Here is a 21,597-nt window from a genome sequence, read left to right on the forward strand (position 1 = left end):
ATCGACCACTAAATATTATGAATTTAATAAGGAAAACGGAGTATAACTTCACTAACTAATCGAATCCTGATTACACGACATTTGAAAAATGCCAAAATGGAGGGAAAATTGGAAAGGTTGTAGGTAGAGACGGGGAGTTGGTGTCCGAGAGGATCGAAGTCACGATAGCTCAAGTGGTAGAGCAGCGGCATATTTTGCCGAAGGTCGTGGGCTCGAATCTCGCTCGTGGCACTAACTTTTTCATTTCAACCAAAAACCTTGAATAAAAAGATTAATTAATTGGACGAAGTAATTTGGTCAATATACCTCTAAATAACTCTACATCAAATTACGTTTACCTTTATTTCATCGCTGAGAGGAATCGAACTGTTTAAAACCCCACTGTAGACATAGCTTGACCTGTCCAGCTTCCTAAGTTTGTAATTGTTGAAGATGAATTTTGGACTCTGGCATGTAGAAGTGGTACATTTCCCTAACTCTAAAGGAACAATGTCGTAGGGACCCTAAGCACATATAATTAAAAAAGTGTGTAGAGATTAGTGACCGTTAGTCGATAGTTATTCAGAAATTGTGAGATGCGGTCGGGTGTGATGTAGGTTTCAGAAAAACATTTTCTTTATTGTGCCAACGTTTCGATCTTTTATTGAGATCATCTTCAGGGCCTGGGATGTACAAACATTGTTTACATTTAACAAATACATTTACACCCAAACACACTCTAAGACTCATAATTTCAATTGTAAACTCACCCACATATAACATGACAAAATACCTAACCAACGTACTCAACAACATCACAGATATCACATATAATGTAAATGATTCATTTCATTTCATTAATAAAATTAATAATATCCACATCCCCTCACACTACTCTCTCATATCCCTATATGTTTCATCATTATTTACCAACATCCCAATAGATACAACACTGGACATTATTAAAGACAAATGGCCCAACATAACACCACACACAACTCTATCAAAGAACACGTTCGTAGCAATGATCCGACACTGCTGTGTTAACGGATATTTTACATACGACAATCAGTTTTACAAACAACTTTTTGGTATAGCCATGCCAACGTAGGCCCGATACTGGCAGACATAATCATGACACATCTACTAAATACAGTCATACCACAACTTCCTTTCACATTACCCTTACTCACTAAATACGTAGATGATAAATTGACAGCAGTTCCCACAGATCAAATTCAAACTACATTAGATACATTTAATAGCTTTCACCCACGCCTACAATTTACACATGAAATAGAAAACAACAAAACAGTACCATTTTTAGATACATTTGTAATAAAACAACCAGATGGCCCATTAATCACAGATAGGTACCAAAAATCAAGAAACACAGATCGCTACCTCAACTTTAAGTCTCACCATCCTCTTCATACAATAATAAACACGGCCAAAGAGTTACTTCACAGAATGATTACCCTGAGCTATGAATCATTTCACCTAACATAAAGAACATAAAGAGATCCTCCATAACAATCTCTACCCTAAGCACATAATTAACAGAATAATCAACAACTACAACTCAACACTAACACATTCCACTATTACTAATAATACTAAATTAAGCATATCAAATACAAACAAACAAGCATACATTTCCATACCATTTATTCAAGGCCTATCACATAAATTAAACACATTTCTCTCGTCCGATAACTTCAAAATAGCTTTCAAAAATTATAAAACAATCCAAACACTTTTTTCCAAAGTTAAAGCCCACACCAATAACAAATAAATCTGACGTAATCTACAAGATCAACTGTTTAAACTGTCCGGCAACTTACATCGGTCTTACATCCCAATATCTGGACAAGAGAGTAAAGCAACATATCTATGATTGCAAAAAACCCAAGCAAAATCCTACAGCACTCGCTACCCACCACTTTGAACACCAACACAATTTTGACTTCAAAAATCCAAAAATATTACATACAGAACAAAACAAATATAAACGTAATTTCTTAGAAATGGTTTATATCAACAGAGATAAACACAGCATCAATTACAGAACAGATACATGTAAACTCAGTCGCAGCTACGCCAATATCATTAATCAAATTCAATACAGATAACATACCTATATCATCACATTACATTCCACACATCAAATATTTTTCACATAGTCTAATTTCCCAACAATTTAGCTTTCCTTTTCCTATTTATCCCTTTCTATATAATCCTGAAAGGATAATCTGGCCGAACCATTACCAACACATTTTTTCCCTTCGTCGGCTCTTTTCACCTCAAAGAAGCCGACGCCTTATACAAAAATGTCTTTTCTATACCGACATCCTTCCCCACCCCTTCAAAATCCAACGTATATAAACACAAAATAGCAAAATCTCACTGGCACTCTCGACACGACACGCAAGAATGGCACAATTACACAGAAGACAAACACTTTGAGTGAGTAGAAATACTTTGATTGAATATATAAAATATATTTTGCATTGTATAAATTCACTTTTCCACATCCAAAATGTAATTGTTATATGTAAACAATGTTTGTAAATCCCAGGCCCTGAAGATGATCTCAATAAAAGATCGAAACGTTGGCACCATAAAGAAAATGTTTTTCTGAAACCTACATCACACCCGACCGCATCTCACGATATCTGAATAACTATAATTAAAAAACTTACATACAAAAGACTTACAGAAAACAGTATTACTTACGGCAAATGAAGCAATAGATCTACTGGCCATGTGGAGAAACAGAGCCAGAGTAAAAATCCTGCTGTCCATGATCCTGAAGTTCAACTGGGAAACGTTATTCATCAAAAATGGATAGAGAACAAAAGTTATCTGTTTCGCTATAGATCGATCAGTATTATTTTTAACTCAAATAATTGACATCCTGTTATTTATAAAATGAGTTCACAATGGATCCCCGCAAAACGCGAATTCGAATAACGCGACATTTACATTCAATTTGCGACTACTCAAACAACACGATAAACAGCCTCGTAAGATAAATTTCACATTTTCACAGGTTGCGATTTTTTGTTTAGAAAAGTATGTTTACATATTTGTTTGTTTATTATTATTATTATTAAATTATTATCGTTGTAAGTTATACAGTGCCTACAAAAGTAATCGGTAATCGCGCTTTTTTTTTAAATATTAGGTTTCACTATTAGAGCTGCCTATTTTTATGTTATTTTATTTTTTTTTCGGTTGTATTTAAAATATAACCTTACTAGAGAGATGGATAATTAATTAATCTGAGAGTAAATGGGTGAGAATGAAGAGTGATTGAGAGAGAAAGAAGGAGAGAGAGAGTGAGAGAGGGGGAGAGAGAGAGAAAGAGGGAGAGAGAGAGAGAGAGAGAGAGAGAATATTTTATTCTGGGACGAGAATCCCCTGACTAGAATCACAATACGGCCACAATTTTTTTTTTATAACAACAAACTAAACTTCTGAAAAATATTTTATAAACCGTTAGGATTAATGAATCTGTTAGGGAAAAGTAAATATGGATCCAATGAAGAGGTCACAAAAGTAAGCGATATCACTTATTTTTGTTGACTTTTTTTAATTTTATTTGTCGCAACAACTGCAGTCTGTATTTTCGTTTATCCGTGCGGTCGTGCTATTAGTTTATATTAAAAACAATGACGCCAAAGCAACGTTTCTACAATGGAAAAGCGCTTCCACGTTATGTTTCTACTGGAAAAAGGAATGACATTTAAATATCGTGTTAATTACAAATTTCGTGGCACTTAATAAAAATGTAAGCCTTAATATGTCTACATATTAATACTGCCCATAATTCCTTCGATAAAAACTAAGTTTCCCGGTTCCAGGCACCGTCCACAAGGCAGACGTCACACACCCCATACCATAAAAGAGCCGGCACCATGTTCCTCTAGAATTTTGGACGTGAACTCTTCATTAGCTCTTTTCTTGCAATACCGTGGTACAATGGTTAAACCTTGAAATGTAAACGAGGGACTGGGTACCAAATTTTATTTGAACACACAATGAATGATCTATTACATTTATTTTGACTAATATTCGACAACAATTTTGTTTAACATCGGCCTGCGATATGAAAAGTAAGAGGCATGACGCCTAATAGCAAGATCAATGTGTATGGCGAACCACAATTGACAGTGGTATTGTCCTGTGTTGTTTGGTTCTGTGCTCACGTAGTTGAGGCCGAATTCATTTTTCATGAAGTCAGCGAGATAGCTGTCGTGTTGAACTCGTTATTGAAGTCGCCATAGAGAACGATCGAACTCGATAACACTTTTTGTGAAGTTCGCTGAATATTTAATGTGTATTGACCACTTTTTTATGAACGAATAATCTGGGTTTCGGTGTGGCCTGGTCGAAAAACAAATTCAATTTTTATTCTACCGCGCTTTCGACTTATTTTCAGGTGAACATCAGGGCCTTTATTGCATTATTATCGAGGAGAATCTGCAAGACCATGTATTAGCCTTGAACCCATTCTATAAGAAAAATAAACACAGAATCCTCAGTCACAGAATGGATCCAAAAAGCAAAAGTCGATAAACTCATGGGGCGGTGGACACAGTGAACTTATATTAAAACAACGCTCACGAGACTGCCATACTCACTACTGTAATCGAAGAGGGCTAAAGTTTTAGGACAACAAGGATTGAAGCAGCCACTATTTGTTCAATGCCATCTCAAACTAATGAAAGTAATTTCGTTTAAAACCACTTAATTAGAGCATTATCATTATCAAGAACGAGATTTTCCCGTGTTTTTTTAATTTTTTAAAAGGCTTGATCTCATTGTCCAAGTACGCATTGTCAAAGTATCGTTTAGTTGAGTGCTGATGTTAAAAGGCGAATAATGATGATTTGTTGAGGGAATTTGTTTTTCTTTCTTTATCCATTAATCCCATAGATATAACAATGTGGAGAAGTAAAAATAATTTATTTTAGTCTGAAGTACAAATCGAATTTAAATACATTTAAAAAAAGAAGTAGAACCTAAATAATACCAGAATTGACTATGATAAGGCTGCAATTGAAAACTATGATTAAACGATTAATTAAAGTTTTTAGTTGAGATGAAAAAAAGTTAATGGCACGAGAGGGATTCGAACCCACGACCTTCGGCTAGATACGCCGCTGCTCTACCACCTNTCACGATAGCTCAGGTGGTAGAGCAGCGGCGTATCTAGGCGAAGGTCGTGGGTTCGAATCCCTCTCGTGCCATTAACTTTTTTTCATCTCAACTAAAATCCTTAATTAATTGTAAAGTATTAATTGGTCAAGCGGACCACGAAAATAGTGAACTATGATTAAATATCATAGCCAGAAAATAAATTTAAACATTTATTTAAAAATGTGTGGTGGTTAGTGACCGTTAATGGATAATTATTCATAAATCGTGAGATGCGGTTTGGTGTGATGTAGGTTTCAGAAAAACATTTTCTTTATCGTGCCAACGTTTCGATCTTTATTGAGTTCATCTTCAGAGCCTGGGATTTACAAACATCGTTTACATTTAAAAAATACATTTAGGATGTGGAAAAAAGTGATTTTATACAATGAAAAATATATTTTTTTTATTCAATAAAAGCATTTCTACTCACTGAAAGTGTTTGTCTCCTGTGTAAATGTGCCATTCTTGCGTGTCGTGTTGAGAGTGCCAGTGCGATATTGCTGTTTTATGTTTATATAAGTTGGATTTTGAAGGGGTGGGGATGGAAGTCGGTATAGAAAAGACATTTTTGTGCAAGGTGTCAGCTTCTTTGAGTTGAAAAGAGCCGACAAAGGGAAAAACGTTGGTAATGGTTCGGCAAGATTATCCTTTCAGGATTATGTAGAAGGGGATAAATAGGAAAAGGAAAACTAAATTGTTGAAAAATTAGACTATGTGAAAAATGTTTGATGTGTGAAGTGTGATGAGATGATATATGTATGTTATCTATATTGAATTTGATTAATGATATTGGCGTAGCTGCGACTGAGTTTATATATATATTTGTCCTTCTTTTATGTATCTGCACTTCATTAGTGAATGTTACTGTGTAACGAAAAACTTATTTTCTTATTATTTATCGGCCGAGAAACATCTCGGGTCTCTTCTTGTAATAATATTCCTTTTTTAAATAAATTCACACAATAATGCTTATATGAACAAACGAAATATATTATTTAAATAACGAAACAAGTTTTTTTTTGGAAATTCGTGTTTATACAATGTTGTGCACGCGCTGGTCGGTCGCAATAAAAATAAAATTAAATTAAATAAAAATACAAAATAAAATGAAATACAAAATAAAATAAAATACTAACTTGTTAACTTGGCTTGATTTTCTCGACAACCAGGGAGGAGAGCTGTTTAATAGCTAGAACCTGCAATAACTCTGGCCAAAGATAAAACAGAATCCTCGTCTATTAATTTACCTTCGGGGCTCCGTCCGAACCCTGTATGATGTGTCGCATTAAGAATGTGGGAGGAGACACTCGCGTTATTTTGAACGCGATAATTAACAACGAAAAAACGAAAAAAATGCTTCTTGAAAATAAGAGAAAAACTGAAAGAAAACTAAAAGAAAATCACTCTTGGAGGCTAATTAACAGTGGATTGTATAGAAGCGAGACGGAAGCGAACAGGACTAGGCAGCAACAGGACAGGATTGTGGGGAGGGAACAGAGCTAGGATAAATTCTAGATTAGCGGCATTTCGGAAACAAAATAAACAATTATAATTCGCGATTTTTGGCGCGAACACAATGCTTTTCCTTGTATATTTGTAAAAGAAGGAAATGTAGTCCTTGATATATGTAGAGTATGTTGTTATTTGATGACTATAAATATTAGCTTTACATTTTTCTACAGCTAATAATTGTTTATGTGAAATCTGATCTATACGTTGTAAACTATATATTAAAATCTGTTTTAAATAATGTGCTAGTATATAAAAAACCCCTTTTGGTTTGTCCCAGTAAAGGTGCGTTCTCACCGTTTAATTGTTTTGGTCAACTTTAGTTCGTCAAAAGCTGAAAGCAATTTAATCATATTTTGTCCACTCCTTTTAATAAAAAAATAATTATTCTTTTCATCTATGGTTTTTGGTTGAGATGAAAAATCAGTGTCATGAGCGGGATCAACCAAAATCCTTAGATGAAAGAAAATATTTAATTGAAAAAATTAATATGGTCAATTATAGCCACTAAACAAATATTAATTAATAAAAAAATTTCAACTTTTGATTTGCAAACTATTGTTCCACCGTCTTAATTTTGCTTTTCTAATCAGCTATAGTAAGTTGGGCTATTTACATTTCTTTTACCATGATCTCTTAGTATTTTTTAATTCCATTATTTATTTAATCTCATCAAGTGCCATCATTAGGCTGTGGGCTTCATAAAAGAGTTCAGAAGTAAATCATATATGGTGGCAAATTTCGTGAGAAAGACTCAGCATTGTCAGGTGCTCCGAATAAAAAGCAAACGTCTTAATTTTGTAATAGTGAATCTAGTAATTTTTATCTTTGCCAATAGAACTAAAGCTTTTTCTTTCTAATCTGTACTTATATATAATAGGTCGGTGTTTCGAAAGAAATTTATGATTATAATAAAATTTGCAAATAAAAGAAAAAATGAAGTATTCTTCTATGTGTGGTGTTTAGTGACCCTTGGCCAATGATTATTTGGAAATCGTGAGGTCTGGTGTGACGTAGGTTTTAGCAAAACATTTCTTTATCATGCCAACGTTTCGAACTTTATTGAGATCATCTTCTGGGCTCAAAGTGTTTGTTTTCAGTGTAGATGTGCCATTCTTATGTGTCGTGTTGAGAGTGCCTATGTATTATTCTATGTTCATTTGTCTTTATATTAACGACTTTGATCCCTGCAATTTTCCCACACTTTGAAAAGGAACAAACCATTTTAAAACGTTGTGTAGTTTTTTGGCTGAAAAATCCCACTCTACATGATCGCTAAAATTTTAAATATCATAACAAACGATTACATTACAGTTTTTATAAATATCTTTTGTGTCATAAAAACTCAGGCAATTCCAAAGGAGTAATGGTTACGATAAAATGCAAATAATTGTGGCATCACATGCAATTTTAATTGTACTCAATGTTTTTTCAAAACGAGTTTATTAACAAAAACAATAGAACACACTGTTTACACGCTCAAACTTAAAAGGAATGAATCATGAATTGAACCGATATCTCGACTTGAACGACGAAAATTTCCCTGGTTCAAACTTTAGTTGATCAACACAGTCGAACCGAAGATTTCGTTCCATATTTATTGATAGAGTTGAACAATAAAAGTTCAAAGTTCAAATTCAAACATTATAAATGTAACAAATTATTTACTTAGATTTTTTTTATTGCAGGAATTCAGGTTTTTTTTTTGCAAAGGTTTGTTTAGAGTGTCTCATATACAAACGACTTATAAAATAATATTGCCTTTTTCTATTTAATTAAACCTTATGTACGCATTAGGGTACATGTTCCTCAGGGAAGCATTCTTGGCCCACTTATTTTTTTTACAATATACACTGCACTTATTCTTTTATATGTTAAAATTTCAACAAATTACTTCACTGATGATTCTTGCAACTAGAGACAATCTTACGTATAGAAGAGGTTCTAAAAAGAAACACGTTGTTAGCCATAGACTATTCCCATGAAGCATCTTTTAGAGCTCCCCCTTGTACTAGCGATAGTTTGAAGTTGTCTACCTTTCAAGAAGCCGTTAAATGACGGTTACGTAGTGCGGTAAGATAGATAAATAAATATAATAAAGACCTTCTCTTTGATCGAGACTTGAGTTGACCCGAAACCGTTGTACTCCATCGTGGAAGGTAGACCAATCTTTAAACCAATCTTTTACGTTTAACTTTGGCTATGTAACAGGCGCTACGTCTGTCGTTGGGCAAAGCATCACCAGGCGACTTAAAACCACGCTTTTAAAAAAAGATAATAAATAATTTTTTATTGTATATAATGTTTATCTTATTTACTGTTTCATCAACGAAAAAAACCATGTTACCTCATCCGACAAGTGGGCTCTGGGAAAGATTAAATTGAACTGATTTTCTTTATTTTGAATCTAAAGACTGTAAAATAATTATACTCTATAAAGCTAAACGACAAGTTATTAATGTAATGTTTACGTTTTAAGTCACCTATTAAGCTTTAAACTTAGTTATTATTAAAAATAAACAAATAAATGCAAGTGCCCGGTTTTATTGTCTTGGGGTGTCTAAAGACTATAAAATTACCTGCCTAAAACCGTCATTCAGGTGTTGAGAATGTTCAACCCTAATGGAAAAACCAGGTCACTACTCGGTCCTACAATTACAAATATCAGAAGAGAATGGAAGGAGGAAAACGAGGACCGTCATTTTATCGTGGATCGATAATATTATCGGTTCGACACATCTTTTGTTTTATGTAAAAATGCACAATTCACGCGATATAAATACTTGATATTGCATAGAATTCATGGAAGAAATACAAAATATTTCTGTTCATACATGTTGTATTATGGCAAAAGAGGTTTAAGCTGACAGCTACTGACATTTTTCAAAAATGGCAAAAAGGAGGGAAAATTCAAAAGGTGGGGTTGAGATGGAAAGTTGGTGTCCGAGTGGATCGAGGTCACGATAGCTCAAGTGGTAGAGCAGCGGCGTATCAAGCAGGTTCGTGGGTTCGAACCCCGCTCGTGCCATTGACTTTTTACTCAACTAAAAACCTTAATTAATTGTAATATATTAATTGGTCAAGCGGACCACGAAATTAGTGAATTCAGGGTATTATATGATAATACCATGTCCTGTTAAGAGGCATTTTTTCGCAATATTTTCTATCGGTCAGGTTGCTGGAAAATATTATTTTTAAAATGTGCCGTTCGTTTACACTACAATTCATCGTTCTTCTTTTAAATTTTTTAAACTTTTTGTCTGCTATATTTAAATTTATTTAAGTATTTAATTAGTGAAGTATGATTCTATCGTGATTAACTGACCATGAAGTAATTTGTTTTACGATGAAAAGATTATATGCATTTTGATTGGCAATCAGTTTTGATAAGCTTAGAAATATACTTCTAAACGAATTCATTAATCCGACTAATCTATACTCTCTAAAAGTCAACTATTGATTTAGAGCCCACACGGGCAGAGAAAACCTTCGTGATTTTGTCGACACACTGCTCTTGATCGCGAAAATATTTGGCGATGTAAGCCAGCTTTCGGATTCGCTACTGGAAACGGAATCCGCCCAATAAGTGTTTCTTTCTCTATTTTCAAGACATCCGTGCATATAGACTAACCCGCATGGACATTTCCTCAGTAGTATAGTGGTCAGTATCCCCGCCTGTCACGCGGGAGACCGGGGTTCGATTCCCCGCCGGGGAACCACAAATTTATAAACTCCAAGAAATTCAAAATAACGAAATAAAATAAAATAACTGAACTTATAATTTTTTGTTAAAAAAACAACTCATCAAATAAAAATAGATCAAATAATAATAAACGTTTTGAAATAAAACACAAATTATTTTGAAAATGACCAAAGCGATCACTTCCAATATTCGTTGATGCAGGAGCAGGAGACGCGCCTCAATAATCTTTTTTTTTTGTGTTTGTGTCTTCCTTCCTTAACATCTCTCCCCACCATTTGTCGCTGCGCTCCTGATCCTGACAATCTTTCCCAAATTAAATTTTTATTAGCAGGCATGGTGACATCTGTGCCTTCGATTTGCGATTTATATTCCTCATTCCCCCGTCCTTTTAAAAATTTATTGCTTTCATGTAAAGTGGTTTTGTAATTTTGATATCGACGAGCAGATAGGTACCTGCCGTGCTGTTTTAAAATATTGTGTGCTAATCAATCTGACTTGAAAAAAAATAATAGCTATTTGTGAAAAGATAACGTCCACATTCTTCTGCTGATTCACTCTTCGCCATAATTGTATCACAATTGCTGGCCTTGATTACGAAGTCAAGTCTGATTTGTGCTTTTGGATTTCTACAAATCACTCTGCCATAGGTTCTTACAACTAAATCTTAAAATTACACACTATAAAACTAAAACTGAAAATTACACAACTCGTAACGTTTTCGACATCATGACATGAGTCCTCTTCTGTGTTAATTACATGTGTATCCTTACATTTTTTTGTAGAAATGCATAGATCCTCCCATTAAAAACCTAATGTTTTGACCAAGCATTTGTAGTTTTGAACGTACATTTTATTTTCATGAAATTGGTCAACATATTAGATAGTTTTTCTCTTTTTTTTTATTGTTGCACTCTCATTGATCTTTTCTATTATAATTTCCACATCTGCAATAATATTTACAATCGGTATTGATTTAAACAAGTACATTAGATTAAACTTCGGACCAAAAGATATTTTGTTCGTGAGGATGAGATTTCAGTAGTGTACACGTAGTAATGTGTTGGATAGAACCTAGAAATACTACCTAGTCCTGCCATAATTTCTGTTACAAGAAAAAGCGCCATTAGGGAATAGAGAAACTTGATCATTTGAAAAATAAATTTATTTTAAAAAATCCAATATTTTTTAAGATTGAAATAAAATAATATTACTCGAAATGACCACCTTTTGCCTTCACACAAGCTTTTAGTCTTCGGAGCCAATCATCTATGGCAGTACGCAACACGTCTTGAAGAAATTTCTCAATTGCTTTTAGCAGAGCGGGCTTGAGGCTCTCTAAATTGGCGTGTTTCCTGTGGAAAGCCATAAGCTCAAGTTGGGACCACACTTTGTAGTCCAGAGGATTCAAATCTGGGCTTCCCGAGGGCCAATCTGAAGCCTTAATGAATTCCGGAACATTCTCCTCCAGCCACTGCGAAGTTGTTCGGGCCTTGTGCGCAGGAGCTGAGTCCTGTTGGAAGACCCAGTGAGTTCCGGAAAAAAGAGTAGTACTTAAGGGCTTTACTACTTTCTCAAGGATGTCTGCTTGGTAATTTTTCACCCTCGTTTTGACTCCTTGCTCACAAAAATGGAGTTTTTGGATGATGGCCTCTTTCTACCCTTCCGATTTTTTCCTGAGCTTTTAGAGAACTTCTAGCATAAACCTTGTCATTTTGACGGTTAAATTTTTCCTCGATGGTAAAAATTTTTTCATCGGTAAACAAGATGTTTCGATGAACTCTATCGGCGTACCGGGTCAACAATGCCTTGGCTCTTTCGACTCTATTTTTTTTTTAAAGATACTGTAAGCCTTTGTCCTGTCATTCTACGGTAAGCCCTCATCAAAAGATCGTCTTTTATGATGCGCGACATTGATCGGGAAGAAATCCCCATTTCTCTGGACAATATTGTTTGTTTTCGTAGCGGATTTCTTCGAATTCGGTTTTCAACCGCTTTGATGGCATTTTTCGTCCTCACAGAGCGAGGACGGCCGGACCTTGGTTTGTCTTTAATAGATAGAGTATCTTTGAAGCGATTTATGGTGCGCCACACAAACATTCGATTTATTCCTAACGATTTCAGCGTCTTGAAAATCTCTGATTTTGATTTACCTGCCTTGTGCAGTGCGATGATGGCATGACGGTTTTGTTCAAGGGTGCGTTCCATCTTGACGTTATTAATTCTCAATAACAACTGAGTAAAAGAATTTAGCATTATATCAAAGATAAACAATAGGCAAGAGAGCAAGGTTCGACAGGCGTTTGTTTGGCATTATTTTCAAGGTGAATGATTATAACAGAACTTATGGCAGGACTAGGTATAACCATCCCTAAAAGAATATCAAGAAATTGTTGAAAGGTTTCTTAGCACGATTACATAATCCAAAACGAAAAATTATAAGAATGGCCTCTTAAAGTATTACTCTTTGTGGTGGGATCTCCTTCAGTAGTATCAGTTGAGGTACCCCTCTGGCAGGCGTAAGGGTGCAAGTAGTGTTCTTTCATGGGAAACAACAAAAGATGCAAAATAATTGGAATCCTCTTCCAGGCCATCCAGAAAAGAAAAAATCGAGTTGGTACATCCCGGCCGTTTCCTTCTTGAAAAAACCCTTAAACCTATAATGCCAAATCCGTACATTTCTTATCACTTTCTTCCATATCATGATTTATTGCCCGTTATAAACATTTTCCGAATCCACAATTACCTCCACTCGATGCTAAATAATAAATCATCATTAATAAAAATTTTTTAACTTCTTGACAGAAATTCAACATATAGAGAAAAGTTAGCATCATATCCGCTTTATTGTACTAGTGCTGACACGCCCCCTAAAGCCCTGCGCGCATTAAAATGTTTAATTTTTTTACCGCCTTTCCAGTGGTTTGTGGGGGCTCGCAAAAATAAGTAAAGAACATTTTATTAATGTTTTATTATTATCCATGTCCTATCAGATTTCACAGTCCTCATCATAACAAATGTCTATGGCCTCTTCCTGCGTTTGGGTACGACCTCGCACACGAAATTAGCACATGCCACACAATTTTTATCTTTATCAAAACCAATAATCTTAGCCTTGTACTTTCCATATGGAAGCGACGGTATGTGCTGGCTCTCTTGGCGAAAATTCAAGTTGGTTAAAGTGTAAAAACCCTGTAAAATTTTACACTTAGCTTCCCAATCCTAACAGGATTTGTTTGGATATTATTTGTACTCACAGGGGGTGCGGGACAAGTTTGGTTTAGACGCATAGTGATTTCCTCATCGAATTTCGGCAAAAACTTTCTCATTCCAGAGCAGAATTTTCCCATTTCGAAAGTGTAAAAATTCGGCTTCCAACCGCCATTTCCCCAGACAGAAACATCAGCTCTGGCCTGCTCATTTTATATAGTAATCGTTCATCATTCACTTAATATGTTTACATACCCATATGTCATCGTCAATAGGTATTGTGGCATTCATTGAACCCGTGTAGACGTAAGTTGACCTATCAAGCTTTCTTATTTTATAATTGCTGAAGACAATAATTGGATTTTCGCACTCAGAAACACTGCATTTTTCCAATGCTAAAGGTATAATATAGTAGGAGCCCTAGAAAATAATTAATGTTAATTTAAATTTTCAAGACAAGAACATAAATTAACGACTTATTGACAGCGAATGCAGCAAAGGTTGTACAGCTCCAAAAGGAAAACAGAGTCACGTAAAGTGCTTCTTTAATCATGATTTCGCACTATAATATAAAAAATATTACGTGAGACTGAAAACTGGACACCCGCAACTGTCCATTTATACGTTAGTGGCAATACTATCACTTCGATGTATCTGTTTTATTAACAGCGTCCGGTTCACGCGATACAAATATCCACCATAAAAGAATATTATATACTAATATCGCGCAGACTTTCAAAAATATTAATTCTCAACTTATTATTATTTTTTGTTACATGCAATTTCGGTTGTTGGAAAAATTGCATCAAAGCGGGCAAATATGGCAGTATAAAACTACACAATGTCACGTAGGTCTGATTTACAAAGATATTTCACAATAGAAACTTAATGGAGAAATTAAGAAAGCCCGACAACCAAAGGGATTCGGTTTATTTTGCTACAATCTGCGCTTATGGTACTTAGTAAAGGTGAACTGCAACACCGAGAGGCAAAAAAGTGCTCATCCTTAATATTTTAAATTGTCAGACATTCCTTCAATGATTATCATACAACAATATATGACCCGTTTTATGGGATTATAGGGGAAAAAACACAGATAAAATCTCCTACATTTGATTGCAATTGGATTTTGTAAAAAAATTTTCGAATAGTCTATCAATCATCTCTTCTTTGTTGGTTTTTCAGTAAAGTTTCTAATGTTCAGGTTGTTTGATTTTTTAAGTTGTGCCATTTTTTAGTTTCAAATTTGTTTGAGCGATGTTTGAAGAGAAACAGATTCTTCTAGAATTGTAAGATGGAAAAAGTCAAGCGTATCAAGTATTTGGCCAGGGTGCTTAACAATTTTCAACTGTCCGAAGGGTCTTCCATCGCTACCAACGTACTCGAGGTTACTCTAGAAGGCAGCACTCAGGTCGCCATTGTGTCACATCTCAGAGAGATGATTGTATTATTGTTCCGAATTACATTCATACGTAATCGGTGCTCTACCACTGTCGAGATCAAGCAACGACTTAGGCAAGTTAGAAATGTCAAGGTCAGTTTACACACTGCAAGGAGAAAACTTTCAGAAGCTGGATTACGTGCGAAAAAGCCTGCCACTTGTCCAGCACTTCTTTCGTGGCAAAACAGAACAGCTCGGTTTTGCAAAATAAATCACATTAATTGATCTAAACAAGATTGGGCTAAAATCTTGTCTTCGGGCGTGTCAGGGTTTTTTTGAGGGCTTGTGACCGCCGAGAGCGGGTTTGGAGAAGAACAGGAGAGCGATATATACCCACAACATTTTCACTTCTGAGAAGCAATACAGGTGATGTTATGATTTGGGCAGGCTTTTCTATGGAAGGTCGCAGAAACTTGATCGAAGCTCCTCTAACTTCTGCGCGATGCATTAAAGATGTGTTATCACAATTTGTTCCTTACATGCCATTAATTAGCGACGGTTTTATTTTTATGCATGACAATGCAAGACCGCACACAGCTAGGATTGTTGGTGACTGGTTGGAATGGGCTTCGATTCAATGTTCAACCCTATCGACCACCTCTGGGACGAGATGTCAAAGAGGGTAAAAGATGCCCAGTGGCCACCAGAGAATTTGCAGGAATGGCGGTATTAGAGGTGTATGAAAATATTCCACAGCCCTATGTTCAAAACCTCATAAAATCGATGCACGGAAAATGCAAGTTGTGATCAGCGTAAGAGGAGAAAATATTCCGTACTGAATTGGATATTTTCTTCGCTGTTTCCATAGCAACATTTTTGTTAATATTGTTTTACACAGTTTTCACTAATTTCGTGGTTCGCTTGACCAATTAATATATTATAATTAATTAAGGTTTTTAGTTGAGATAAAAAAGTCAATGGCACGAGCGGAATGCGAACCCACGATCTTCGGCCGCTGCTCTACCACTTTAGCTATCGTGACCTCGATCCCCGACCTCGAGAAGTTGGTGGCCGAGTTGTAGAGCAGCGGCGTATCAAGCCGAAGGTCGTGGGTTCGAATCCCGCTCGTACCATTGACTTTTTTATTTCAACTAAAAACCTTAATTAATTATAATATACTAATTGGTCAAGCGGACCACGAAATTAGTAAATTTAATGAATTTAAATGAAGTATACTTCACTAAAGCTCTCCGTGGCCATTTCATTTGTCGACGAGAATCCAATCCGATTACACGACATTTGAAAAATGGCAAAAAGGAGGGAAAGTTCGAAAGGTGGGGTTGAGATGGGATGTTGGTGTCCGAGTGGATCGAGGTCACAATAGCTCAAGTGGTAGAGCAGCGGCGTATCAAGCCGGATCGTGGGTTCGAATCTCGCTCGTGCGATTGACTTTTTTATCTCAACTAAAAACCTTAATTAATTATAGTTTTACACAGTTTTATTTGTTTATTTAGTATGTTATATTTAGCTACATTATATTTTTTAAATACACAATAAACAACAAAAAATAAAAATTATATATAATAATTAGGGTAGTCTCAGTGTAGTATCCGCACTTGTATAGTGAAGAATAGAATAGTGATTGCTGAATCCAAATTGATGTTTTGGCAAAATATTAAACGAATGAAATATTGGATGCATATTTTTGTAGGTTGTTGATGAATTTTCCAATAATTTTGTAAAAAAAACTAATAAAATAGTAGAGATTTGGAAATTGGTGGGTTTAAGGGGGATGACATTCATGTCTGATTTGCGTTTTTGTATCTTGACAAATGGCTCTTTCAACAGTATTATCCATTACCTAATGACAAGACCAAACATTCTCTGTTTCGTAGGTACAAACAGTTTGTCAGGTTGTGCTTCGTTTAGTGGAGATGACTTATAAGGTTGTTGCTTATTGGCGACTCTATTATAAAATGAAGTATATATAGTTAATTTAAATAATTAATAGATTAATTATGACTACTCAATATATACGGATATGTATAGATATTTTACATAGAAAAAACAAAACAAAAATTTATGAAAATGTTATTTCAACGAAGAATGACAATGAAAACAGGATATCCGCACAGCCTTTTTGTCCTTTTCTGGCAATATTATCATTTAGATATATCACTTATTTTATTAACAATGCCAGATTCAATTATTGGCCATGTAGGGCTAATGATATTACATGTTACTATTTTATAGGTTTTCAAAAGATAAATTTTCATAGACGATAGTTTATTTATACGGTCGGGAAAGGCGATTATCTCCAAAAATATCTTTCAACTAATTAATTCTTTTCACCCTACTATAAATTTTACATTAGAAATGAATAAAGAAGGTTGTTTAAACTGTATTTGTCGATTTGCACGTTTAACAAAAATATTTTCAGTTTTCGTTTTAACTGATGGTTTAAATTTTTGGAATACTGTTTGTTTGTTGGTCTTGTCTTTGGCTACATGGTGCCTGCTCGGACGTTTAGCCGTCATTTGCTGTGTTTCGTAGAATGAGTCGGTATAAATGTTTATTGCCCCTTATTAGTCCATTATTGGAGGGTTGTGGTGAATTTATTATTGGCCGCATCTAGTTCGTGTGTTTTCAGTGATAGTTTTATGTTGGGCTGATCGGTCAGGTAGATGTGGCAAAGAAAATAAAAACTGCGTTTTATGGGTGCCTACTTTTCGTTAAGTTTATTGACATTTGGGGGGCAGGCGAAAGGCAGAATGACAACATTCAGAGCCTATTATAATTATACAATTAAATTTAAATTTTATTTTGGTTGGACGTATTCCTCGATAATTTCTTGGACATAGCGGACTGCGATGAGGTTGCCTTCAATAATTTGGAGTCCTGTTCGCCCTCCAGTGTAAATCCCAGCCCAGACCATTACACCGCCTCCTCCAAACCGCACTGAAGGGAGCACGAACTGAGGGATTGCACGTATCACCTGTTCTCGGTACACTTTCCGGCGCCTGCTATCACTATACAGACAGAAACGCGACTCATCAGTAAACATAACTGCATACCAATTGGTGTTCTCTTCTAGGTGCTCGTTGCACCATATTCTCCTGAGATGCTGCAGCTTGTCTCAAGGAGCATACGATGTGACGCCAACTTTAGGATCTGACGGGCAATACGGAAAGAGTTCCGTCTTGCAGAGGATATTTCTGTCCACCTAAAGCTAGAGCTAAAGCCCGGGAGACCACTCTCTGAGAAAAGCCAACTGACTCTGCGTTATCCACTCGCCGGTCACTTCGATGACTCATTTTCACAATTAGAGTAACGATGTTTTTTATTTTGACCTCAACAGTTTAACTTCTGATTTTTCCTTCTCGGAGGTGGGATAATAGATCGTCTCAAAAAAACAACAACCAACTTTTTGCAATCCACAACGTTTCGGATTTATTTTAATCCTTCCTCAAGTGAGTTAGCGCCTATACACAGAACAAAGATTTCTTACATTTTCAGATAAACATGGTTATCATTGTTTCTTTACTACTTACAGTGGTTAAAACAGTGGTCGTCAGTCATTAATATTTTGTAATAGCTTATTTTAAAAGAAGCCAGTGTGATACATTTTTAAGTCCTTCAGACTCCCAAAAACGTTTTAATATTTTGATCTTGACTAGACTTATCACAATCTATCATATGAGGTTTCAATCTCTTATCAACATCTTGTCACAGACGAACGAATTAACATTAAAAACCACTCAACAATTGAAGTTACATATTTATCAAAAATTCACGTTTTTAAACAATTTTAAACAATTAATATCTCAATTATCACAGATCTTAAGGTTCCTCCAAAGTTTAAAATTAACTAGCTTATTTCTATACATTATTTGACAAATAAAAATGACTTATCATATCACACTCTTGACGGTAATTGACAGACAGTTTATTTTTTTTTATGCAAAGGGCCTTCAGGAACTTTCGTTTTTTACTATTTCGTTCTTTCGTAACAATACTCATATCATCAAATAAAAATGTATGCTTTTCAACAATTGCATGCTTTGCCAAGGCAGTTTCCTCACTTTTACCATTTTGAACTGCATATTTATGTTGATAGATTCTACTCTTCCGGTACTGTCTGGTTTCACTATAACATACTTTATTGCAGTCTTTGCACTCAATTTTGTATATCAGGCCTGATTGTAATCTTTTCTCAAATTTATCTTTCAATGGTGAAGAGTACTTTTTACCGCGTTACGGTTTCGGAAAGTCAACTTCACTAGAGGGAACTTCCCTTTCAGACAACTTCTCAACTGTTCCAAAATGCCACAACGGGATTGCGCCGAAAGCATACGATTTGCCGAAAATTCATAAACAGAATAACCCACTTAGGCCCAGTATTAGCTGTACAGACTCTACCACCTCCAAGTTAACAAAATTTCTGGTAAAAACTATTCATATTTACTATTCTTAACTAAATCTAAAATTAAAAATGAGGATTCATATTTTTTGTTTGTTTTCGATTGGTATTTTCTATTTTGCTTTATCGTACTAACAAGAATATATCGATTAATTTAACTAAAATTAATAGAATAAGAATAAATTAGAAATATCCCTATTCATTTTTGAGCAGCATAAATGTGAGTCCACAAAGCCGTAATCGTTGTCCTCGTTCGGTTAAACTGCGTCAAGTTGGGAAGTTAGCCTTAATGGAGGCTGTATTAACTGCAGCAGGTCGTCCCACCGGAACTGCGTCCATTTGCCACTCGGTAAACACTCCGTTAAATCCCCCCCCCCCCAAGGTCTTATGCCGTCGCATTCAATTAATTGGGCTCGTTGCCACTTACTTTCTTGCCAGATTCTGTAAATATTTGGTCGAAGAGGGGGTGGGTAAAATCGTAATATGAACTTGGGACGAGAATTCCAAAATTTGTGCGCTACGTTGACCCCGTCTTTTTTTTCCTGCCAATTACTTTGTTATGGTAAGACGACTGAAGACCAATCAAAATTTTATTTAAATATGCTTGTTTGTTTTGTTTCACCTAAATAAGTACAAAAACATTATGTACTTTTTCTTACCTTAATAAGATCATAGGAAACGAATCTTTTTTACTTGTTTGTTGAATTGTTTCTTTAAGTAAGTAGTAAGTAAATAAATAAAAGGTCATGTGAAAACACACTGGTTTTGCCAATGAAACGTTAAAGTTAGAATTTCATGCTTTAATTTATCTGGGAGGAAAAGTTTCTTATTTTTGAGTCATGTTCACTCTTCTTGAGAACATTTATTTTGTCAATGTAGTTATTTCCCTGATTTCTTAAAAAAGTAGAACTGGTCAAAGCCCACAAAATACAAACGAAGGAATAAAATTGCGTTTGTACTTACAAACAATTTTTGTAAGAAACAGCCATTAATAATGTCTGTATTGTGTTAAAGAGATTGTGCATTATCCAGGTTAACAAATTAATCCAATTAGAGACAATAAACGGTCTGCCATTGAACCCAAATATCCATAGTTATTGTGTCGGGTGCCCTTCTCTGTCTATACTAATCACTAGCATTGACCCTTCACAAACAGATTTGTGAATCCGTTAATGGAAGAGAACAACCGTGTGGAAAATGACGGTGCCTAAATATTCGGTAAAATGGTTGCACAATAAGAAAACAATTGTTGCTGAAATGTATTAATTTTAGAATGCATTGAAGCAATAAGTAAGTTTCTTTTGTTATATTGTTGCATCAGACCTTTGAACACCTAGGTTTTTAAAGTTTCAAGTTACATTATTCAGAAATCGTGAGATGCGGTCTGGTGCTGAATACACCAGACCGCATCTCACGATTTCTGAATAATTATCGATTAACGGTCACTAATCACCACACATTTCAAGTTACAGTTGGTTAGTTGATCATAATTCATTTAATTATACTTTCATTTATTACTTCATTTAAAAAAACAATTTCGATTAATCACTCTTCAAAATTTTTAAAGCTCTATTTCCAGCAAAAGAAGAAGATATCTTAAAAATTAAAATGAAAAAAAAATCCCTTCCTCGGAAAGAAATACGCATTTCTATGTAAGTGGACTCTATATAAATGACTGCATTAATAATAAATGCAAATCAAAAATATTAGTTGTAAAAATTATTTTTATACTTAATACAGATTAACCACATTCCTGCAGCAGGGTATCAGATTTTTCGTCGAATTGTATTTTGTAAATCAAATATTTAAAAATGAGGGTTAGGTATATTCCAAACGTAAATCTCCTTTTTCGTGATTATTTGAGGTGTATCTTTATTATATTATGTGTGTGGGTGTTTTCCTGCTCAAGAGAAAAACTTTTTACTTAATTGAAGTGTTTTTTACAATATGTTTAATTTGGGACTAAACAAGTGTAAGTCTGACACAACCAGATACAGGGAAATATTTCGGTGAGGTACAAGGGGTAGTATTATCTGGAGAAAGGGGAAAAACACAGGGTTGAGGATACACAGTTTACCCAACTATCATATTCTACATTCAACCAAATTTTTCTCAAATACCTTATTGAAAATACAACCAATTTTACCTAACTCTCATATTATAACTGACATATCATTATAATTCATATTTAAT

General features: G+C 34.9%; 3 protein-coding genes and 1 non-coding gene across 7 annotated transcripts in view; 2 read left to right on the forward strand and 2 right to left on the reverse strand.

The window, feature by feature from the left end:
• Positions 1–21,597, forward strand: part of LOC106664836 (TWiK family of potassium channels protein 9-like) — a 392,977-nt gene that overhangs the window by 72,500 nt on the left and 298,880 nt on the right. The window lies entirely within an intron of this gene.
• The window catches only part of LOC106664837, a 29,257-nt gene that overhangs the window by 788 nt on the left and 6,872 nt on the right, over positions 1–21,597 (reverse strand). For both annotated transcript variants that reach the window (XM_014390856.2, XM_014390857.2), the window contains 2 exons: positions 2,716–2,799; positions 339–503 (listed from right to left, as the gene is read on the reverse strand). In XM_014390856.2, coding sequence (XP_014246342.1) covers positions 339–503; positions 2,716–2,799 — 249 coding nt within the window. The remainder of the gene's footprint in view (positions 1–338; positions 504–2,715; positions 2,800–21,597) is intronic.
• Trnad-guc lies at positions 10,338–10,409 on the forward strand. Its single transcript has one exon. It is a non-coding gene; the product is annotated as a tRNA-Asp (tRNA).
• LOC106664841 lies at positions 13,347–14,187 on the reverse strand. The gene is made up of 4 exons (XM_014390861.2): positions 14,088–14,187; positions 13,859–14,023; positions 13,651–13,806; positions 13,347–13,585 (listed from the first exon to the last, which is right to left on the reverse strand). The coding sequence occupies exons 1-4, from the start codon at positions 14,154–14,156 to the stop codon at positions 13,415–13,417; spliced, it is 561 nt and encodes a 186-aa protein (XP_014246347.1). The 5' UTR covers positions 14,157–14,187; the 3' UTR covers positions 13,347–13,414.

The sequence above is a fragment of the Cimex lectularius genome, unplaced genomic scaffold (assembly GCF_000648675.2).
Source record: "Cimex lectularius strain Harlan isolate CLEC.00 unplaced genomic scaffold, Clec_2.1 scaffold208, whole genome shotgun sequence".
NCBI classification, from domain to species: Eukaryota; Metazoa; Arthropoda; class Insecta; order Hemiptera; family Cimicidae; genus Cimex; species Cimex lectularius.